This window comes from Ostrea edulis, chromosome 2 (genome assembly GCF_947568905.1).
Source record: "Ostrea edulis chromosome 2, xbOstEdul1.1, whole genome shotgun sequence".
Classification (NCBI taxonomy): Eukaryota; Metazoa; Mollusca; class Bivalvia; order Ostreida; family Ostreidae; genus Ostrea; species Ostrea edulis.
This window is the reverse complement of record NC_079165.1, coordinates 86,896,969-86,918,771: the sequence shown is the minus strand read 5'-3', so window position 1 is coordinate 86,918,771 and position 21,803 is coordinate 86,896,969. Positions and strand designations below refer to the sequence as shown.

General features: G+C 35.8%; 1 protein-coding gene and 1 long non-coding RNA gene across 6 annotated transcripts in view; one reads left to right on the top strand and one right to left on the bottom strand.

Annotated features, from left to right (window-relative positions):
• Positions 1-1,644: 1,644 nt before the first annotated feature.
• Positions 1,645-11,932, bottom strand: LOC125680916 (pre-mRNA-splicing factor 38B-like). Of its 2 annotated transcripts, XM_048920715.2 has the most exons (7): positions 11,827-11,932; positions 9,302-9,472; positions 7,264-7,332; positions 5,819-5,970; positions 5,610-5,670; positions 4,338-4,627; positions 1,645-2,754 (listed from the first exon to the last, which is right to left on the bottom strand). In XM_048920715.2, the coding sequence occupies exons 2-7, from the start codon at positions 9,455-9,457 to the stop codon at positions 2,241-2,243; spliced, it is 1,242 nt and encodes a 413-aa protein (XP_048776672.2). In that variant the 5' UTR covers positions 9,458-9,472; positions 11,827-11,932; the 3' UTR covers positions 1,645-2,240. The 2 variants fall into 2 exon arrangements, with proteins under 2 accessions (XP_048776672.2, XP_048776673.2); XM_048920716.2 differs by lacking the exon at positions 11,827-11,932 and having other exon boundaries at positions 9,291-9,427.
• Positions 11,933-17,721: 5,789 nt separating this feature from the next.
• LOC125670687 (uncharacterized) overlaps positions 17,722-21,803 on the top strand; it is a 13,542-nt gene continuing 9,460 nt past the window's right edge. The window contains exons 1-3 of one of the 4 annotated variants that reach the window (XR_008800221.1): positions 17,722-17,882; positions 18,862-18,972; positions 20,260-21,803. The exon at positions 20,260-21,803 is cut by the window's right edge and continues 1,159 nt beyond it. This is a non-coding gene — a long non-coding RNA (uncharacterized LOC125670687). Of the gene's footprint in view, positions 17,883-18,405; positions 18,973-20,259 lie in introns of those variants that run through there. The other 3 variants (XR_008800223.1, XR_008800222.1, XR_008800220.1) reach the window with 3 other exon arrangements.

The following is a 21,803-nucleotide window of genomic DNA, read 5'->3' as shown; positions in this document are numbered from 1 at the left end:
TTCGTTCAAATTATGATCTCCAGGGGTAGGATAGGACATATTTTACATACAAATATATAGGAAAAATCTTCTCAAGAACCACTGGGCTAGGAAAGTACAAAATTACATGAAAGCTTCCTGACATAGTGCAGATTCAAGTTTGTTAATATCATGACCCCAAGGGGTAGGATGGGGCCACAATTGGGGATCAAATTTTTACATACAAATATATAGAGAAAATCTTTAAAGATCTTCTTCTCTCAAGAACCACTGGGCCAGGAAAGTAGAATTTATATGAAAGCTTCCCAACATAGTGCAGATTCAAGTTTATTCAAATCATGACTCCTGGGGGTAGGATGGGCCACAATAGGGGATCAAAGTTTTACATACAGATTTATAGGAAAAATCTTATCAAGAACCACTAGGCTAGGAAAGTACAAATTTACATGAAAGCTTCCTAACGTAGTGCAGATTCAAGTTTGTTCAAATCATGCCCCCTCCCCCCTGGAATGGGGCCACAATGGGGGATAAAAGTTTTCATACAAATATATAGAGAAAATCTTCTTCAGAACCATTGGGCCAAAGTTTACATTTACACGAAAGCTTCCTGACATAGTACAGATTCAAGTTTGTAAAAATCATGACCCCTGGGGGTAGGTTGGGGCCACAATAGGGATCAGTTATACATGCGTATAGGGAAAAGTTTTTTAAATATGGGACAATGTGACTCAGGTGAGCAATGTTGCCCATGGGCCTCTTGTTAATTATTAATTTACTTTTAACTATTTAGAATTGTTAGAATATTAAAAAGTCTCTATGATTTTGTCATGCATATCGGTGTAATGCAGTACTCAAAAACAGATAAATTTTCTTGCTGTTAAAAAATAAAAGACATTCCATTGGCAATTCCCACCAAATTGAGCTAATAACTATCCTAGTGATGGCAAGCATCAGGGCCCTGCTTTGTGGCATTATTCAAAGTAGACTCAAACTTGATCTGTTCACTTTTCATGTATTAATTTTCTGTTCAAGTCACTTGGATTGCTAAAAAAAAAAAAAATTCAGAAAACTCAAATCCCTTGAATTTGCTAAGGTCAAGGTCCAAAACTCTTTCATAAGTTGGTCACGAAGCCCAACCTTGATATGTACTTTTTAAAACCCATTGATACAAGGCCATGCATAGATTTTCAATTCAATATATAGCTACACGGATACAAAAGTCTGGAGAAGCATTAATTTTGTGGACAGTACTTGCATCGGGGTGGGTTTCCATAAAGGGGGAAAGGAAATCTTGTAAACCAACAGATCTCATTTTACACTAATAGTTCTTTTAAAAAACAGTCAAGTCAGGCCAACAGATCTCATTGTACACTGGTAGTTCTTAAAACACTGACAAGTCAGGTCAACAGATCTCGTTGTACACTGGTAGTTCTTAAAACACGGACAAGTCAGGTCAACAGATCTCATTGTACACTGGTAGTTCTTAAAACTGACAAGTCAGGTCAACAGATCTCGTTGTACACTGGTAGTTCTTAAAACACTGACAAGTCAGGTCAACAGATCTCGTTGTACACTGGTAGTTCTTAAAACACTGACAAGTCAGGTCAACAGATCTCATTGTACACTGGTAGTTCTTAAAACACTGACAAGTCAGACCACAGAAAGTTTTGGCTGAAGACTTTTATTAAGAAACATACATATGCTGACTAAAATCTAAAGTGATTCACGATCATATATATGTCTGTTATATACTTGTATCTGTAAACATGAATTCTAGGACACTGCTTAAAATAGCCTTAATAGTCCAACAACGATTCCACAAACTCAAGAATGATCTATGGAGATTAAAATAATGAAGCATGAATAACTAATATCCAACATTATTGCATTGTAATGAAGATATCTTAAGTGAGACATGTAGAAATAGTGATGAATGTATAAACTGAAAAGGATAAAACTGCTTTATAAATGGATGTTGTCACTACTCTCTGGTCCATATAAAATACAGCAAGGGGGTCATCATCAAATATGATTGCCTCATCAAAGAGAGACTGAAAATGATCTGAAAATGATTTCAACCTCCGATATGTTTGAATATAAATGATATCAACTGTCAATATCTGTAAACGTTTGAGTACAAATATTTTTCAAAATTCAGTATGAATCAAAACTTTTGTTCCCTTAGTTCTCTGAAACTGATGTACAGATGACCACATAAAACAAGTCTAAGGCATTCAGTATGGCTATATGGCTACTTCGGATCAGGATGCATTCCGAGCACCGCCTTCCTCTCTTGCTGGTGAGGCGTGGTGATCAGATTCCCTGTGATGCTTGGAGTGTGATTTATGCTTTGAATTTCGTTCCTTGGACTTTGATCTATGTTTGTGCTTCTTTTCTTTCTTCCTTTTGGGCTCTCTAGATCCTGACCTTGACCGACGGTGTGGCTTTGACCCCGACTGTACTGACCTTTCTTTGCTTCTGGATTTTGACCGGTGTCTGGGCCTATCTTTGCTCCTTGACCTTTTGTCAGGGTGTTTTTCTCTACTCTTTGATCTATCAATTCTTTTGTCTCTCTCCTGCCTACGACGCTCTCTCTCTAGCTCCCGGGCAAAATCACTCCTAGGTGAACGAGATCGTCGCCTTGATGGTGAATATCGCAGTGGACTTCTTCTCCTGTATGGTGATCTCCTAGGTGACCTTGACCGACGTCTTCTTGGTGACCTTGACCTTTTCCTGGGCGGAGATCGTCTTGGAGAACGTCTGTAATTAGGAGATCTGACAGAACAAAACAAAATTTTTTTTTTTAAAAATACAACCTATAAACAACTTAGTTATCTCAATGCATACTACTTGAGCTAGAAAAACATAAATCTTGAGAGTATGTAAAGAAACCATCATGGAGACTTAAATTTAGTGAGTGTGTGTGTGCATATATATTTCAAATGTTTTTGTTTTCAATATCTCTATGCAATTGAAATGATAGCCATTTCCTTTCACAATGTGTGTATATATTTTGATGCAGTACGATTATTTTAGTGACTGGGAATTCCGACAAATCAGTGTCCAGAGGAGATCCGGGTTAGAATAGGTCCTCAATACCCCTTGCTTGTTGTAAGAGGCGACTAAATAGGGCAGTCCTTCGGATGAGACCACAAAAACCAAGGCCCCATGTCACAGCATGTGAGGCACAATAAAGATCCCTCCCTGCTCAAAGGACATAAGCGCCGAGCATAGGCCTAAATTATCAGGATTGTCACTAGAAATTATTGAAGACGAGTCCCGGACTCGTGGTTTATAAGCAGCTTGAGTCCCAGACTCCTGGTTTATAAGCAGCTCAAGTCCCATGAAAATTTGATGAGTCCCATGAAAGTGGAATTGAGGAGTCATTTTCTTACACCCCTATTTATACAGAGTGAACACAAGCTGAGACGTACCTCTGTTCACTTTCATCTCCAACAAATTGCAAAAATCGGTGTATTAATTGATTCTAATTGCCAAGCCCATGCCTTACAGTGATCACTTTGTGCACATGAATTTAAAGCTAATCATTCTCAACTCGACCTCGGACAACTAATTGTCCACGCCAACAGAATTACTTCCCCGAATCTCCTATCATCACAACAACCCTATTCAATATTAAACACCATTTTACTCTAGTAATCAAATTATTATTGTGATAAAATAGATCCGTACTAGTTTTATTTGTAAAACCAACCGCAGTTTACCCTCTATGCTACTTTCGATTCCAAAAAAAAGGCTACCGGAAGACAAACATTTATATTTAAATATAGATCCCGATTTGTAAAAAATAAATAAATAAGAAATTAAAATAAATAACTGCCAGTGGTAAAATGTTTTTCACTTTGCATGTTATCTAATTATCTTTTTAATATTATATCGTAATTCGCATCTAATTGACTGACGCTAAACAAACAAGTCAGATTGTAACACTGTGAACTCGGTTCCTCTCGGTTCACTAGAGCGTAACATTTTACCTACATTTTTTCCTACTACAAGTTTTAATTAATACACAATATCAGGGCTTCTAAGTAGAATTATGGCTTTTACTCGGGAGTCCGAGATGCATCCTCGGAACTCGCCATATCAGACAAACTTGCGTTTCAAATGAATTTTCTGCGTTTAGGATGCAGATTCTTGCATTAGTGACAACCCTGAATTATGCCGCCCTTCACCTGCAATGGTGACGTCTCCATATAAGTGAAAAATTATTGTCAAGTGGGACATAACCAATATACAATCAAACATATATGAAATTAAAGTCTTTTTTGGAGTAAAATATCGCAGTTCATGCCCTTGTGTCTTCTCCAAAAATGAAATTATTTCTGAAGTACACATACCTATTTCTATGTTGAGCACTTCTCTCTGCCTCGCCAAAAGACACCTCCGCATCTGGAATATGCCTGGGCCGTCTGGGCTCCTCCTGCACCTCCTCCTGTTCCTGAGGTTCCTCCTCTTCATACGCTGGAGCCTGAGGAGGTCTCTCCTTCAGCTTCTGCATGAGGTCCTTCTGGATGGGAACTGGAATTCTGGGAAACAGGGTGCAGTACCATTCCAGTTTGACCATCCATTGACGAACCATCTCTCCCATGGTCATTTTGTGACCACCTCCTGCCTTAACATCGATTTCCTACAAAATTCAAAGGGACACAACTTGAATCTGAATTGCATCATACGCGGATAACAAACAGGTGTTGCTCTAGACTCTTGTACAATGAAAATGCAATCATTAAATATTAAACTTGATATAACAAATCCTTTTATCATATTTTCCTATAAACAATATTGTAAATTAGAAGTAACATTCCTAGTAGCACAATATGGAAATTGAGCAATTAAGTATTCCACTAAGAAATACTTGTCAATCTACACACAGAAACTATGGTGTCATTTTACGTTATATGAAGTTTTAATCCAGTATTTGTATTTTGTATTTAATTCAAGAATCTAACAGCAAAGCATGTTATTAGGATATAACTTAGTGCATCTGATTATGTTTAGAAAACGAAGCACAAAGTTTGTTTTATAACAGAATACCTTTCTTTGCTGTTAAATTCATTCCTTAGAATTTATCATGTGATATATATATACTTTTAAATCATGTTTTAGGATGAATTCAAAAAACAAAATCAAGGATTTATGAACAATCTAATGCTTTAAGTAACAAGTTCAGCCAATCAAATATTGTGTTACAATCAAAATAAAATCATTTACGTATAAACACATGACACCTAAAATATCGCTAGTAATTTGTACATGGTATAGACAGATTGAATAGCCACACATGTATACAGTATAACAAGATATGGTGAATAGCTTAACCTCTTCAGGACAGGCTGTAGTCAGGGATCGGCCTCTACACCACAGAGACTAGAGCTAACACCCTGTAGTATACAAACAGCAGTCAATACAAACAGCAGTCAAAGTTCACATCGCTTACAGGAATTCAACTTAGTACTCAACATAAAATGAAACAGATTTCCTACTTTGTATAATTACATATCTTACGAAAAGCATTATTTGAATTTGAATACAGAAATTTGAAAATGAAAGTAGGAAACTCTGTTTCTGTGACATTACCCGGCCTTGGCAGGCAAGCTGTCCTTTCCTACCTCCTCATCATCCAGGTAAGGCTCGTACCAGTCCCACATATCTTTAGGGTCCTGGCAGTATCTAAAAAATCAAAACAAAGATCGCCTTAATAACACTTACCCTACTCAGAGAATGCATGTCTACTTTCCTCGTAACATTCCTATGTTGTGACCATATATGAATTTTAAAAACTCAGTTTAAATCTTCAAAAGCAAAACCAGCCACTGACCTGATGTACATGAATCCCAGGCCTCTGATGTACGGCGAGTCTTTGTGTGTAATTAGTCCCATCAACTGTTTCCGTGTGAGTTTCAGTGTGTATAGTTTGTAGAGGAGACAGTATGCACTAGATACTATCCCACCTGCACCCACTCCTCTCACCTGTCAAGCAAATGTTACAGACATCATAATAAAAGAATAAGCACCTGTTACAGACATCATAATAAAAGAATAAGCACCTGTTACAGACATCATAATAAAAGAATAAGCACCTGTTACAGACATCATAATAAAAGAATAAGCACCTGTTACAGACATCATAATAAAAGAATAAGCACCTGTTACAGACATCATAATAAAAGAATAAGCACCTGTTACAGACATCATAATAAAAGAATAAGAACCTGTTACAGACATCATAATAAAAGAATAAGCACCTGTTATAGACATCATAATAAAAGAATAAGCACCTGTTATAGACATCATAATAAAAGAATAAGCACCTGTTACAGACATCATAATAAAAGAATAAGCACCTGTTATAGATATCATAATACAAGTAACTGTTTTCTATAACATCAGAGCTCCAGATAATTTTTTACCACAAAGAATATTTACCCCCTGATTATCAAATCAATGACTATTTTGAAAAATTCAAAAGTGTATTTTATTAATTTACTGATTATCTTTGCTCTTTTGCACAGAAGATGCCACCAGATAAACGATACTTCTTCCGTTAAACTTCAACTTAAAGTTTATACGAAAAGGCCGCTCCAGCTATTTATGGGGAAAAGCCTTTGTAGTTCTTTTTATCAAAATTTTTCATTGTCATTGGGAATTTGATATTTATCATTGATGCATTAAATTTGAATATGTCAGAGATTATGATCCAATTCTGTATATCATTCGTCCACGATTGATAATACAAGTTTTTTTTCTGTACTTTCATCCGCACACTAACTCTTTAAGAAAGAAAGTATAACAAGTAGGCCTATATAATAGTGTTTTGAGTTAACTCTTCCAATTTTTCAAAATTGTGATTGTCATCAAAACGTATTTCATAGCACTAAATATCATGTATGATCAAGCCCTGGGCTAACCTCAATTCATATGAATAGATAATTCATATTTATATCATACTAAATGAATCACAAATACGTGGACTAATACGCATTACTTTGGGAGTGTAAAGTGTATTTACATTCGCTAATGCGTAATTGTACGCATGATTTTCAACTTAAATGCGTATTTGGTAATATTTAAGGAGTATTTACTCTGATATGCACCTTATCTGGAGCTCTGAACATGACATACTTAAACAGAATTACACATTGTATGTAAGTTTTGTATATGACATACTTAAACAGAATAATTACACATTGTGTGTAAGTTTTGTATATGCCATAGTTAAACAGAACTACACTTTGTATGTAAGCTTTCTATAATAAGACATACCCCACCACACATCCCTGTCTGTCCTGCGGTTTTTCTACTACCCTTTTCCCATGGCTCTAAATGATCAACCTACAAAAAATAAATACTGAGTCTTATATTCAACCATTCCAGTTAAATTCAACTTAAACATTCAAAGAAACAGGTATGAAAATAGCTATTATCTGCTCCAAATCAATGTTTATTTCTCTAAATGGGAAAAAAAATCAACTGAAAAAAAAAAAAAACCAACTACTGTGCCATGTGCTACCTAAGATTTCATGCCGATAGTTACGCCCCAGTAATTATGAAGTCATAGAACTAATTTCATCATCATCACTATCAATTTGAGGGTTTCTTTTTGTGCAAAAATTGGCATATTTTAGGTGTTTTTTATTTGGAAACATAGAGTGTATGTGTCCTAATTTTTTTTTTAAAAAGTGAAATTCTTTTGGAGGAAGTTTACAATTTCAAAAGCAATCTAGGATGTATATAGTAGTGTTAAATCTAGGATCTAGAGAGGGCACACATATTAAATGTTCAAAAGGACACTTTTCGTTGCGGCAAGACAATTTCGGGGCACTTTCATTGTACAGGTGACTCTCGATGGCTCGAACTTCGATCTCTCGAAGTGAAATCACGGTCCCGATTTTTTTCTCTATACAACAAAGCATATTAACAATCGATCTCTCGAACGTTCAATCTCTCGAAGTTCTCAATCTCTCGAAGTGAAGTTGTATCCCGTAAAATACATTTCATTGTTTTTCACTCTCGATGTCTCGAAGTGGTGGTAGCGTATACCCAACGTTACCCAAGCGTTTAATAATTTCCGCTTCGACTTTACCTGGATTTTCTTGAATGCTGGAGGGTAATTAGGTGTTTACATAGTGGAAACATCGCCCATGCTTCTTTGTGGAGGTGACACACTTGAGTATTTAATTGACTAATTGGTCAGTTTACACCTTGCACTGGGGTTTTGTGTCGTGATGATTAAAATTATGTATAATCCGACTATGAATAAAATCTATAATTTGTTTTGACCTGACAACGAGAGAGTAAGTTTTATACATAATTTAGAGATCTACAGACTGTTAAATTTCTCGCATTTGTTCCTCTTAAACATCGTTTTACTCATTTGTTAGAATTTTGCTTTGGGTAAAGCGACATCACATTGTGCTCTGTTTAGTTTGCGATAGTAAAGCTTCATCGGAACTTGGTTTTGCATGCCTATCTAAGCATGATTAAAGAACAAATACATAAACTTTGAAATGTATTCATTAAATGCAAAATAAGGCTTTTTATTTTGATATCAAATTAATTACCTGACGAATATGAAGGAAAACATGTCAAAACGATATCATATGATCTTGTTGGTAAATATTTCCGGTTATTGTTATATCTTAACCATACCGGCGGACCTTCAATTTCCGAATTTCGATCTCTCGAAGTTTATCAAGGTCCCTTGAAATTCGAGTTATCGAGAGTAACCTGTATCATACTATGATAGTAAAAGAATAATCATTTAGCCTCTTTAAAAGTTAATACTTGCTGCTTTGATTTTAAACTTTGCAATCAACCTTGTGAAATAAAGAACAATTGTTTATATCAACAAATATTTTTTTTAAAATTATAGAGAAAAAAGGGTATAGTGCAATTATAAAGGGCATGGAGTGGTGCCATGCTAGTTTTCTTTAGATTTAACACTAATATAGGCTTATGAATTGAACATGTTGAAAATAATTATTCCGGCCGCCCGCTCGGACATGTGGGTTTCCTCTGGGTACTCCATTTTCCTCCCACTTAAATGATCCCCTGGCGCAAACATCCGTACATAAAAGGACCCCATTGGAAATAAGCTTTCGAGCTTTCATGGGTTATCCTTGGTATGTATATTTGTATACATGTATGTATATATACACCAAATAATCATTTATTTTATTTTAAATGAGATCAAGATCAACATAAAGTTACATGGCACAATGACTCTTTTAAAAGAAATCCATCAATTGAATTAGATTTAAAATCACAGATCTAGAGAAGGAACATCTTACCTCTGACTCACCTTGTAGTAAATTTCATCAATGACCTCATGGTAGGTTTTCAACTCGTACAAATTGACTTTGAAATACGGTGATGACTGAATGTTTGTAAGAATCAGAGGATTCAGGTTCATTGTTTTCTCATTCCCCCACGTGGAGAGGGGGTTGTTCGGTGCCATGACTTCACCTGTTTCCTAAAATGGAAACAAATCAAGTGCAGTTGTGGTGATTTGTAAATAAAACTCTTTAAAAATTTTTTTAGATGTTAGTTTAAAGGAAATCTGCTGTGCACAATGCAAATTCAGAATCTGGTTTACAAAACTTTCTGCAATGAAAATTTACAATCTGAACATTAGAGCATGCTTGCTGGAGCATATAATGGAATGGAAGAAGTCTAAAGTCCAATCTGATTAAAACAAGATCTTTTGATCCGCTCCGTTATTGTTATGTCGCTCTGAAGTCTTGTCTCAAGTACGTGAAAGTAAGACATAAAGTTACTTCCCTGCATGTGCCCAACAGAATTGCCTAATTCTGAACAAAAATACATAGCACAACCCTATTTTAATAATTAGTTTGTGACTAAATCCTTTAAACTAACCCCCTATCGTCAGTATTCGTGCATGTCAGTAAATAGCTAGTATATATCTAATGTTCAATGTTATATATGTCTCAGGGCTAGGAATAATTATTTCATTCACTGGTCACTTGGCTATCAACTTGAATTTCTACTGGTCAATTGGTAATGTTTACTGTCCCTTTGGACATTTTCATGATTAGGCCTAATATCTTGTTTATTCAAACTAGCATCAACAACAGGTTTAAAAATTGTCCAACCTAATTAAAATTAGATCCTTTGATCCCCTCACGTATATCACTATATATACGCGAGCGGATCAAAGGATCTAATCTTAATTAGATTGAAAAACTATCATAATTCTATTATTCTTACCCATGATTTCACTTAAACTTAGAAAATAGTCGGCATCATCTTCACCTTTTTTGTCATTTGTGAAAGTAGAATATTACCAGATTATGAAAGCATCGCAAATTAGACAGCTCATTATAAGAGCTGCACATTCTTAAGTATACTAAGTCAGAACTCCTCCTCTGGTTAGTACCTTCGTGTGAAGTGTAGAGGAATCATCCGAGGATTGCCAATTGTACACTCTGCTTAAGACAACTTGTTCTTAGAAGCATTCGTGAATTTATCTACATTATGTTACTTTACAGTACAACTTAACTAAAGTGAAATCAAAAAATCAATTTGCATGCGATAAAAAACCTGGAAACACACACACCTAATTGCCCGAGCGTTGAGAAATTTTGAAAATTAAGTAGATTAACTAGCCTCAAGGGCACATGCTCTTCACATTGAAAGCACTTGCCCAAATTCAAAATTTACTGGCTCAGACCATCATTCCATCAATTATTTCAAGCCCTGAATGTCTGAGTTTGAAAATAAAGATTCTTGACTTGACGTGGTTCACGTTTGAGACCTGTGGTCTGTTTGTGGTTCCTCATACATGTAACTATCACTCAGTCAGTGATTTATACTCTTAATATTTTAGGTTGTACAGGCCAGACAGGTTCTTCCAATGGTGGTCCAGTCGACTTTAGAAGGTGTTTATCTATCATGGTGCTGTCACAACTGCCTCAGGGAGGTTATTCCATGTTTCTACCACTCTGAGCAAAACAGTTCCCCCTGAGGTCGAGTCTGTATCTGTCCTCAAAGTCAGCCAACTCTTCATCCTACTTATATACAGGCACCTCTTGGTTAAACACTCTGGAAGAACTGGTTGAGCAGGTTGGTTTTCTCGCTATCTGTTGCTGCTTTGGTCCCACACCTGTCCTTGATTTTACATAGTTCCAGAATGTTTTGGGATTTGCCTTGGCTTCTCTTGCTATCTTTGCCTCTTGTGTTCTCTGAGTTTTCCTGAATGCCGCTTTTGCCTGGTTTCAAGCTTTTATGTATATCTTATAGTTTGCCTTGTTCCCATTTGTCTGCCACTTCCTGAACAACCTGTGTTTCCTTCAGACTCTTTCCAGGTTATCTTTATCAATCCACCCTTTTCCTTTCTTCCCAGATGTGCAGGACATGGGTGTTGACTGGTCAACCGCATTGCTGATGTGGTGCTTTATTTCCCCTTTTGTAAAATAACTTAACAAGGGATGCTAAATTGATTTCTTCTGTGATTCGATTTATGTCTTCAGAAGAGTTTACAAAATTAACACATTCTGGTGTAAAATCATTAAAATTTTATAACTAGATACAGATAAATTATAAGCAATAATAATCACATAATGAAAACAATAACATGACAACATAAGAACACATAAGTGTCTTTAAAAAACAAACAATAAAAACCAAGATCGGCCTAATATTAGAATTTTGAAATCTACAATTGGTCCTAGTACGAAACGTATGGATTCACTTCCACATTTGAATTGTAATTTTGAAATATAAGGGCATTTGAAGTTTGTAATGTAATTTCAACTCCACAACATTCCTACATTTTCTTCTACAAGCAGTTTTATTATGATAGATTACCTGAAACGCCACTCTATGTCTACCAGTGTGTGCTCCTTTTCAAAAACGACGAAGCACCGTATTACACCGGAAGTAAACTTATTCACAATCAAGAACGAGAACTCCTTCTAAATACTTATGGAGCACCATAGATGCAAAAACATTTTTAAAGCACTGATTTTTTTTTTTATATATCTTGCGTTTTATAGATAAAAGAAACATTTGTTTCTCTATCAGAGTCTCTTCATACCTTAGAAACAAAGGATTGTTACAAGTATATCATATGTAACACAATCTACGTGTATTTTCATTTATAAAATACGAATCTAAGATGTAATATGATGCATATATGCATATGGAGCAAGAAACGGTCGTGGTACTATATATGTATGTGACAAAATTAAATAAGTTGAGAAATACCCACTTCTACCAAAAATCAGCTTAATATACAATCACCAGGAGCGGATCCAGGAATGGTGGGGGGGGGGGGGGCAACTTTATAAGGCAGGGGATCGGGGGGGGGGGGGGACCTCTGGAAGCTCCTGGATTTTACAGATTTTGTAGGGCTTGAAGTATATCTCCTATGTGGTAATTTTTACTATATTCTGTCATTTTTGATAAGGTGAAATTGATAAAATGACGCAAGTTTTGGAAAAAACGTAAGTTCTCCCAATTAAAGTAATTCAGTAAATCAAAAGATTTTGTCATTTATTTCTTGGAGAGTGGATGAAATTAATGCTTTTATATCGTTTACATTTTTCTAAACAAGAGACCACGTTTTACCCTAAATTTGAACATTTTAGGGGGGGGGGGGCTGCGCCCCCTTAAATTCGCCACTGATCACAAACATAGTAATAAACCAACAAACCAAACAAACAAAAAATAAATAAAATAAGACAAAAAAAAAAAAATGAAAAACAAATAAAAACCCAACCAACCAAAAAAAAAAAAAAAAAAAAAATAAATAAATAAAAACCCAACCAAGCAAACAAAAACACCTAGTACGTTGTATTAGTATATAGTCTGTATATCATACAATGTCTAAATTAAGTGTAAGTGAATTCAAATTCGTCAAAAACTGAATAAAATTGTGTTTGTGACTTATACTCTGATGCAGAGGCTACAATGTAGCAAAAGACGATGTTTTAGGACAATATCATAATCAATTCACTTCCAGTGGTGGATCTAGAACATTTTCAAAAAAGGGGGAAGTTGATCTAAGGATGTTTTTTTCTTTTCCATCCGAGAAAATGGGATTAAAAACCCCAAAATAATGGTAAGACATTCTGTATTGTGGAACATTGTGTAGTGTGGAACATTGTGTAGTGTGGAACATTGTGTAGTGTGGAACAGTGATCCCATAGTAATCTGCTGAGATTTGCTTCGATGGATGTGTTAGCAAAAACCCGAAAAGCGCCACTGATGCCTCGATACAAGGAAACTGTGTTAAGTTGTTGTTGGTGCATTATAACTGTGTTAAGTTGTTGGTGCATTATAACTGTGTTAAGTTGTTGTTGGTGCATTATTACTGTGTTAAGTTGTTGTTGGTGCATTATAACTGTGTTAAGTTGTTGTTGGTGCATTATTACTGTGTTAAGTTGTTGTTGGTGCATTATTACTGTGTTAAGTTGTTGTTGGTGCATTATTACTGTGTTAAGTTGTTGTTGGTGCATTATTACTGTGTTAAGTTGTTGGTGCATTATTACTGTGTTAAGTTGTTGTTGGTGCATTATTACTGTGTTAAGTTGTTGTTGGTGCATTATTACTGTGTTAAGTTGTTGTTGGTGCATCATAGCTGTGTTAAGTTGTTGTTGGTGCATTATTACTGTGTTAAGTTGTTGTTGGTGCATTATAACTGTGTTAAGTTGTTGTTGGTGCATTATTACTGTGTTAAGTTGTTGTTGGTGCATCATTACTGTGTTAAGTTGTTGTTGGTGCATCATTACTGTGTTAAGTTGTTGTTGGTGCATTATAACTGTGTTAAGTTGTTGTTGGTGCATTATTACTGTGTTAAGTTGTTGTTGGTGCATTATTACTGTGTTAAGTTGTTGTTGGTGCATTATTACTGTGTTAAGTTGTTGTTGGTGCATTATTACTGTGTTAAGTTGTTGTTGGTGCATTATTACTGTGTTAAGTTGTTGTTGGTGCATTATTACTGTGTTAAGTTGTTGTTGGTGCATTATTACTGTGTTAAGTTGTTGTTGGTGCATTATAACTGTGTTAAGTTGTTGTTGGTGCATTATTACTATGTTAAGTTGTTGTTGGTGCATTATTACTGTGTTAAGTTGTTGTTGGTGCATTATTACTGTGTTAAGTTGTTGGTGCATTATTACTGTGTTAAGTTGTTGTTGGTGCATTATTACTGTGTTAAGTTGTTGGTGCATTATTACTGTGTTAAGTTGTTGGTGCATTATTACTGTGTTAAGTTGTTGGTGCATTATTACTGTGTTAAGTTGTTGTTGGTGCATTATTACTGTGTTAAGTTGTTGTTGGTGCATTATTACTGTGTTAAGTTGTTGTTGGTGCATTATTACTGTGTTAAGTTGTTGGTGCATTATTACTGTGTTAAGTTGTTGGTGCATTATTACTGTGTTAAGTTGTTGGTGCATTATTACTGTGTTAAGTTGTTGTTGGTGCATTATAACTGTGTTAAGTTGTTGTTGGTGCATCATAACTGTGTTAAGTTGTTGTTGGTGCATTATTACTGTGTTAAGTTGTTGTTGGTGCATTATAACTGTGTTAAGTTGTTGTTGGTGCATTATTACTGTGTTAAGTTGTTGTTGGTGCATCATTACTGTGTTAAGTTGTTGTTGGTGCATCATTACTGTGTTAAGTTGTTGTTGGTGTATTATAACTGTGTTAAGTTGTTGTTGGTGCATTATTACTGTGTTAAGTTGTTGTTGGTGCATTATTACTGTGTTAAGTTGTTGTTGGTGCATTATTACTGTGTTAAGTTGTTGTTGGTGCATTATTACTGTGTTAAGTTGTTGGTGCATTATTACTGTGTTAAGTTGTTGGTGCATTATTACTGTGTTAAGTTGTTGTTGGTGCATTATTACTGTGTTAAGTTGTTGTTGGTGCATTATTACTGTGTTAAGTTGTTGTTGGTGCATTATTACTGTGTTAAGTTGTTGGTGCATTATTACTGTGTTAAGTTGTTGTTGGTGCATTATAACTGTGTTAAGTTGTTGTTGGTGCATCATAACTGTGTTAAGTTGTTGTTGGTGCATTATTACTGTGTTAAGTTGTTGTTGGTGCATTATAACTGTGTTAAGTTGTTGTTGGTGCATTATTACTGTGTTAAGTTGTTGTTGGTGCATCATTACTGTGTTAAGTTGTTGTTGGTGCATCATTACTGTGTTAAGTTGTTGTTGGTGCATTATAACTGTGTTAAGTTGTTGTTGGTGCATTATTACTGTGTTAAGTTGTTGTTGGTGCATTATTACTGTGTTAAGTTGTTGTTGGTGCATTATTACTGTGTTAAGTTGTTGTTGGTGCATTATTACTGTGTTAAGTTGTTGTTGGTGCATTATTACTGTGTTAAGTTGTTGTTGGTGCATTATTACTGTGTTAAGTTGTTGGTGCATTATTACTGTGTTAAGTTGTTGTTGGTGCATTATTACTGTGTTAAGTTGTTGTTGGTGCATTATTACTGTGTTAAGTTGTTGTTGGTGCATTATAACTGTGTTAAGTTGTTGGTGCATTATTACTGTGTTAAGTTGTTGTTGGTGCATTATTACTGTGTTAAGTTGTTGTTGGTGCAATATTACTGTGTTAAGTTGTTGTTGGTGCATTATTACTGTGTTAAGTTGTTGTTGGTGCATTATTACTGTGTTAAGTTGTTGTTGGTGCATTATTACTGTGTTAAGTTGTTGTTGGTGCATTATTACTGTGTTAAGTTGTTGTTGGTGCATTATAACTGTGTTAAGTTGTTGTTGGTGCATTATAACTGTGTTAAGTTGTTGTTGGTGTATGATTAATGATACTAAGATGTCTGTTGTCAGAGTTTTAAAAATATATTGCCAGCGTTAACAATATTTGTAATTGATCTACTACTGGTAAAGGTAATGTCATTGGTATGTCAAAATCCTTTCCGGGCATATTGGAAACCGATGGTACCATTATTTGAGGAAAAAGGTTCCATCGCTAATTTCCATAGTGGTACAACTGGCTGAACTCTAAACGAACCCAATATCGTTGTAGTTTTTGGTGATCAAGTCTTCCAACCGTTTTTTTTAAAATTCCCATGGGCACTAATTGTGCTCCTCATTAGCTGAACCGTTTTTATATTCTCAAGAGGAAGAATTTATTCAAGGGGTTTCCTGATGTGCATAGCCTTCGGCTCGGCATTTGGATATGTCGAGGTTTTATATACATGTATCAACAATGATGAATTTCATTCTTATATCGATTCGATATGTCCCAGTGGACTCGAGTTGAGAAACACCACAGAGTCTTTCACAGCTGCTTCGTGCTTAGATGAAAAGGTGAAGATAAAGAACAGCGATCAATTTCATAACTAATATAAGGAATATAAAATGGAGAGTTGGGCAAACACGGACCCCTTTGATATTTTTAAAATGAAAATTGTTTATTACCAGTACATATTTAATCTATATCGTTATTCCCGTGCATTTGAAGCTTACTTCAAACAAGACTGTTGAAACCCCTGTAACATCAACTTGTTTGTCATTAGCTTGAGCTTAGATATTGGCGGCAAACTTGTGGCTCAACTTTGTGGCAAATGAGATGGCTTCGGTTTCTCCGTCTTCAACTTCACATATTTATGTAGCAATATTCCATTATCACATGCGTATGGTGTTTATATCTCTCATTTGATTCGATAAGCAAGAGTGTGTTCTGCGTGTAATCAGGTTTTAAATCGAGACTGGCTACTGACAAACTCGATGTTACAAGGGTTTCAACAGTCTCGATTAAGGTAGCTCCATCCTCATGTGACTTATCAATATTAATGTTTAAAAGTGGAAAAACTTTATTAATATCCACTCAATATAGTTTGATTTAATCAATAACCAAAGAAAGAGTATTTGTTGCCACCTTTTAAAGATGTCAGACATACAAAAACAGAAGTATACATTAACATTGGAAAATCACACATTTTCATTAAAGGGAATAATAAAAATAGATAAAAATTTGTTGAAATGACAAACTTTGAATATCAACAGTTTAAAAAAAACCCAGCTAATTCACAAACATGTATAGATTAATGGTGGGTATTAGGGAATGTATAATAGACGGTTAACGCTATTTGCTACCGCTTGCAGGGCGGCGACCACGAGTTACCTGCCCCTATACAATGAGTTAATTGCCCCTGTATTTCATCTGTTAAGTTGTACTTAAGGTATTCCATGTATAATGAAAGGATAATGAACAGTTTTGAAGGATTTAGATCAACATAAATGTTTATTGTTAAATAATGATGAAAGTGAAGCAGATGAAATTCACATGACTGGTAAATGATTAGAAGCTGACCTTTTTGCACTTAAGACTTTTTGGAAGAGTTGTCTGCCCTTTGTAAAATCAAGAAAAATCTAATTTTCTAAAAATGTGTGTGGTCAATGATTAATTTTATTTCATATTTTCACTAAGAGAAAGTGTTTGTAACTTTCTACTAAGAGATTTGTGTGAAAATATAATTTCTTTTTAAAATATTGTAATAAAACATGCATTTCCCATATACTTCAATGTTAAATCCTAGGTGAAATAAATCAAGCAGTAAACAAAATTTTGAAAATTCCTACGGTGGATTATTTTTATTTGATGAACCCTTCAAAATGATACCATGATTACAAAAATTCCACCATCCATTTATTAGATATGAAATATGGTCATTACACATTGAATACCTTAAAATAGGCTAACTCTTGCGCAAAAAAAGATAGAAAATATCAAATATGGGAAAGCGGGACGATAGACCAAACATATATCTACGAAGAGACCGTTGTTGGTGCCGGAAATATCTCTGTCTTTAGTAGTGTCCGCGAGGTATATTAATTTATAAAACATGAGATATTAGTACCATATTGCCCGGGAATCAAAAGATTTTTGCAAGATCGGTAAGTATATTCAATATAGGCTAAACAAGCACAAGGCCAGGGCACGTGGTAAGTCATTCCGCAGTGCAGGAATGACCAAAACTAACCTACTACGGTACCATTTACAGAAATTACCAAAAAAATGACAAAAATTACCGAGAGAGGAGCTAAAATGACCTCAGTAATACATGACATCTACTATCATATTCACATTAAAAATTTTGGTCCCTCCATTGACGACTTCAATAATTTTTAATTTCGGTCATATCTTTGGTATTTTCTGTGAACGTTTGTAATTTCGGACATTATATGTAACAATCCTACTATTCATTCCACAATGAAGGCTAGTGGGCCTAGATTTTTAATTTGATACACGTATAAACTTAACACTGCGCAAGTTACGTCACGGAATGCAGTATAGGGGAGGAGAAAATATTTGGCTGGACGAGGAGTCGAACCTAGGATCCCTGCATTACTAGTCAGGTGCTCTAACCACTGAGCTATCCAGGTCGATATCCACGGTCCGTGTAGCCCTAACTACTAAATTCCTCCCTTTAATTTGTCTTTGCCGTCAAAGACACACAACCCAGATTCATTTCACCCCTGGCAGGACAAGAGTGGTCATGGCACCAACTGGTAAAATCTTGCACAGAGGTCCCTAGGTTCAATTCCCGATCCAGCCACAAATTTTCTCCGTGTATGTCTATCTGAGACTGAGTTGGAAAATTACGGTATCTTCATAGTGACAAACTAATGAAAATATTGATCAAATTCGACTGGTCAAGGACTGTTAATATAAATAAATTTGAAACATTGGTCATTGTAATGATTGGGTTCATGTTATACTAAGCTTGTGTTTCAAGACAAGACTGTCTTCGTTGGTGATGATACTGATGTATATATTTAGAAACAAGTAATGCTTTGATTTTGATTACAGGTGTGGTCTTTAAAAAAATTAATGCATGGCAAGGTTGATAGTGAGACTAATAAATTCTTTCAGCAGAATTCAGCTAGACACAAAAAAAAAAGACAATCACTACAGCCTTCCAAGAAGATGGACTGCCTCACAATAGTTTCCTTGAGGACTGTCTTGAAATATCCAGAGTTTAAGGTATGCATTTTGTACACCATGAAAATCAGCTTATAGTTTAGCTGTTATCTAAATTAGAGGGAATTTTCAATAGGGACTGGGTCTTTTCATTTACTGGACCCTTATGTTACAATGACACTGTTCTTCCACCCTGTTAGATCCACTATAACTTTAAGGAAAATAATTGGATCATCCTGTCCCACCAATATGCACATCTACAAATGAGAACTAGATGCTGTCATGAGACAGTAATACCCGCACGTAAGTGTTTGCCTTTAAATGTACTCTCTGTCCAAATGGCGGATCCAGAGGGGAATCCGGGGATTGACACCCCCCCCCCCCTTTCTGTGGGACATCTTTGTAGTTTTTTGTTTTTTTAAAATATGATACTGCTAATATTTGTAGGCAATTATTTTTTATGTACAAGTTGAATAAAATATTAACTAGCACTGGGTGATACACGTATATTTATTTTTATCGATTTTCTTTTTTGGATTCCTGGACCCTCCCCCCCCCCCCCCCCCCGTTTTTTTTATATTGCTGATTCCTATAATGTTTAACTAGCAAAGAAGCCACAGTGTGATTTGGCTACATCATTGCATCCTCAGTTCCAAAAGGGGATGAAGAAGTTGACTCAGTAATTTGACAACTAGGCCTAACGCTATTAAAACAAAGTACGTACTTAAAGCCAAACCTCGATATACGAAATCTTCAAAACATGACTGAATTCATCGTTTAAACTTACATTTTCACTACATACCGTTTCGACTGTCAACCAGAGAGAGAGAGAGAGAGACAGAGAGAGAGAGACAGAGAGAGAGGGGAGTCAATAACTCGAACTTCTTTCCCATTTCAAAAGAAAGAAATTGTGTTGTCAATAAAACCGACGGGGCTCATATTACTTCGCATTGGGATGGTTTTAAAGGGCAAGTGACTGTAATCGCAAATGAAAGTTCCTAGCAGAAACAACACATAAGACATGGGCGGATCCAGAAGGGGGGGGGGGGGGGGGTCCAGGGCATCTGGACCCCCCCCCCCCCTTTGGAGAACCAAAAAGTTTAAGAAATATTCAATTTTAACGAGACTTTGAGTCCAAATGATATGAACGGTAGATACTTACATGTATATGTACTACTAATTGCTTCATTCTTTATCAACACTATTATAATTATCATTCAACTCTAGGATAAATAAGACAACACACTGATACTATATTTACGATATTTTCGTCAGATGCAAGTATCGCTTTTAAAAAGAATTCTTAAAAAGTACATTTGTATATATGTAACATGAAAAATTTTGTTTAAGAAGTAGACAATTTGAAAGTGAAAAGGAAGTGCCAGGAAACGTCAGAATGCAGGACAGAATGCAGAAGTTGCACCATTTACCCTACAGCTTCTGGGGGCCTAGGCCGCCCCCAACCTACTGGGAGTAACCTCTCTCTCTCTCTCTCTCTCTCTCTCTCTCATTTCTTTGGGATATCAGAAAAAGATAGCGGATAGACGTTGTGAAAAGTATCTAAACGATCAAGTGCTGGACCCCCCCCCCCCCTTCCACTTCAAAAATTCCTACACCCGCTTCTGTACAAGATATACTTCACAAGAGATAGAATCCGGCAGTAACTCGAAAATCCAGGTTTTCTGCAACTCGTCATAGTTACTTCAGTGTGTAATTTTTACGACAAGTTTAATTTTTAGTGAATTACATTCTCAAACAAATGTGATAAAAGTTGATGATCAGACATCGTCATATTCCACTTTTCCCCTCTCTAAATATAACTATGATCATTTGACCCAGCTGACGTTTTTGTGAGCAAAATATTTACGAAGGTAATGTGACCAGGGTTAAATACTAGATGATACAAAGAGAAGAAATAATGGAGTTTGAATGATATCAATGATGTTTATTTGTGTTTGAATGCATGATGGTGATCATTGTACATTGATAAAGTGGCTTTTTATAGGATCCGAAACAGTGACATGTGAGAAAGTTGGTTGGCGGGGATTTCTACTTTCACTTTTGAGGATGCAGTAAACGGATGACAGGAGGGGAAGCTGCGCATTTCCTCGTTGGATGATTTGTGTACATGTGTGGACGTGGATGTCATTTCAGTGAGTTCACTTGGATTTGAGAGGCTGAGCAAAGGCACAAAGAAATTGTTTCCTGAGTATAGAGTCTGAAACGAGGATATTGCATCATTCCTGATCAGGCAAGTCTGGCTTGTTCATTTATTTTATTTATCATTTCTTTTTTTTTTTTTTTTTTGAATGATTTTTTATTCATTTATTGGTTTACAATATTACAGAAGGTGAAATGTACATGTTTAACTATTTCTGTGTATCATGTATGTGTATTTGTTTTAATTTTTAATTTTCTTTGGGGGGGGGGGGGGGGGGGGGGGCTGTTATCAGTTTGTGTAGAGTGTCAGTTTTGTGTATTACTTAAAGATCAGTACCAGTGTCCTACTGTTGAACATTGGGCAGATATGTAAATTGGCACTTGGTTGGTTTATGCAGTCCTCCTTGACATTGACAGGGCTTTCCCATGGAGACTGTTTTCCAAGTTATGCTAGAGTGTCAGTCATCTATCTGTGTCTCGCAAGTACTTAGTGCAGACAGCTATCATGCTGGGGATATAGACTTCCTTTGGAATGACGTACATACTCAATGTTGCGTCGCTTGTGGAGACCCACATCTTGAAGAGTGACCTTGACTTTTGACCTTGACCCCATTTTTAAAGGTCAACCACCTAAGACTTTGTGGAGGAGAAAGTGATTTTGACCTTGACCCACTTTCAAGGTCATTCAAGGTCAACAATCCTAGAATATCATGTGACTACTCCTAAAGATGTAG

Excerpts from the sequence above, each read along its gene's own strand:
- LOC125680916 (XM_048920715.2), bottom strand. The coding sequence starts at position 9,457 with ATGGCACCGAACAACCCCCTCTCCACGTGGGGGAATGAGAAAACAATG. Across the intron at positions 7,333-9,301 it reads TTGATGAAATTTACTACAAG|GTTGATCATTTAGAGCCATG; the intron begins GTGAGTCAGAGG and ends TATTTTTTGTAG. Across the intron at positions 2,755-4,337 it reads AGTGCTCAACATAGAAATAG|ATCTCCTAATTACAGACGTT; the intron begins GTATGTGTACTT and ends TTGTTCTGTCAG.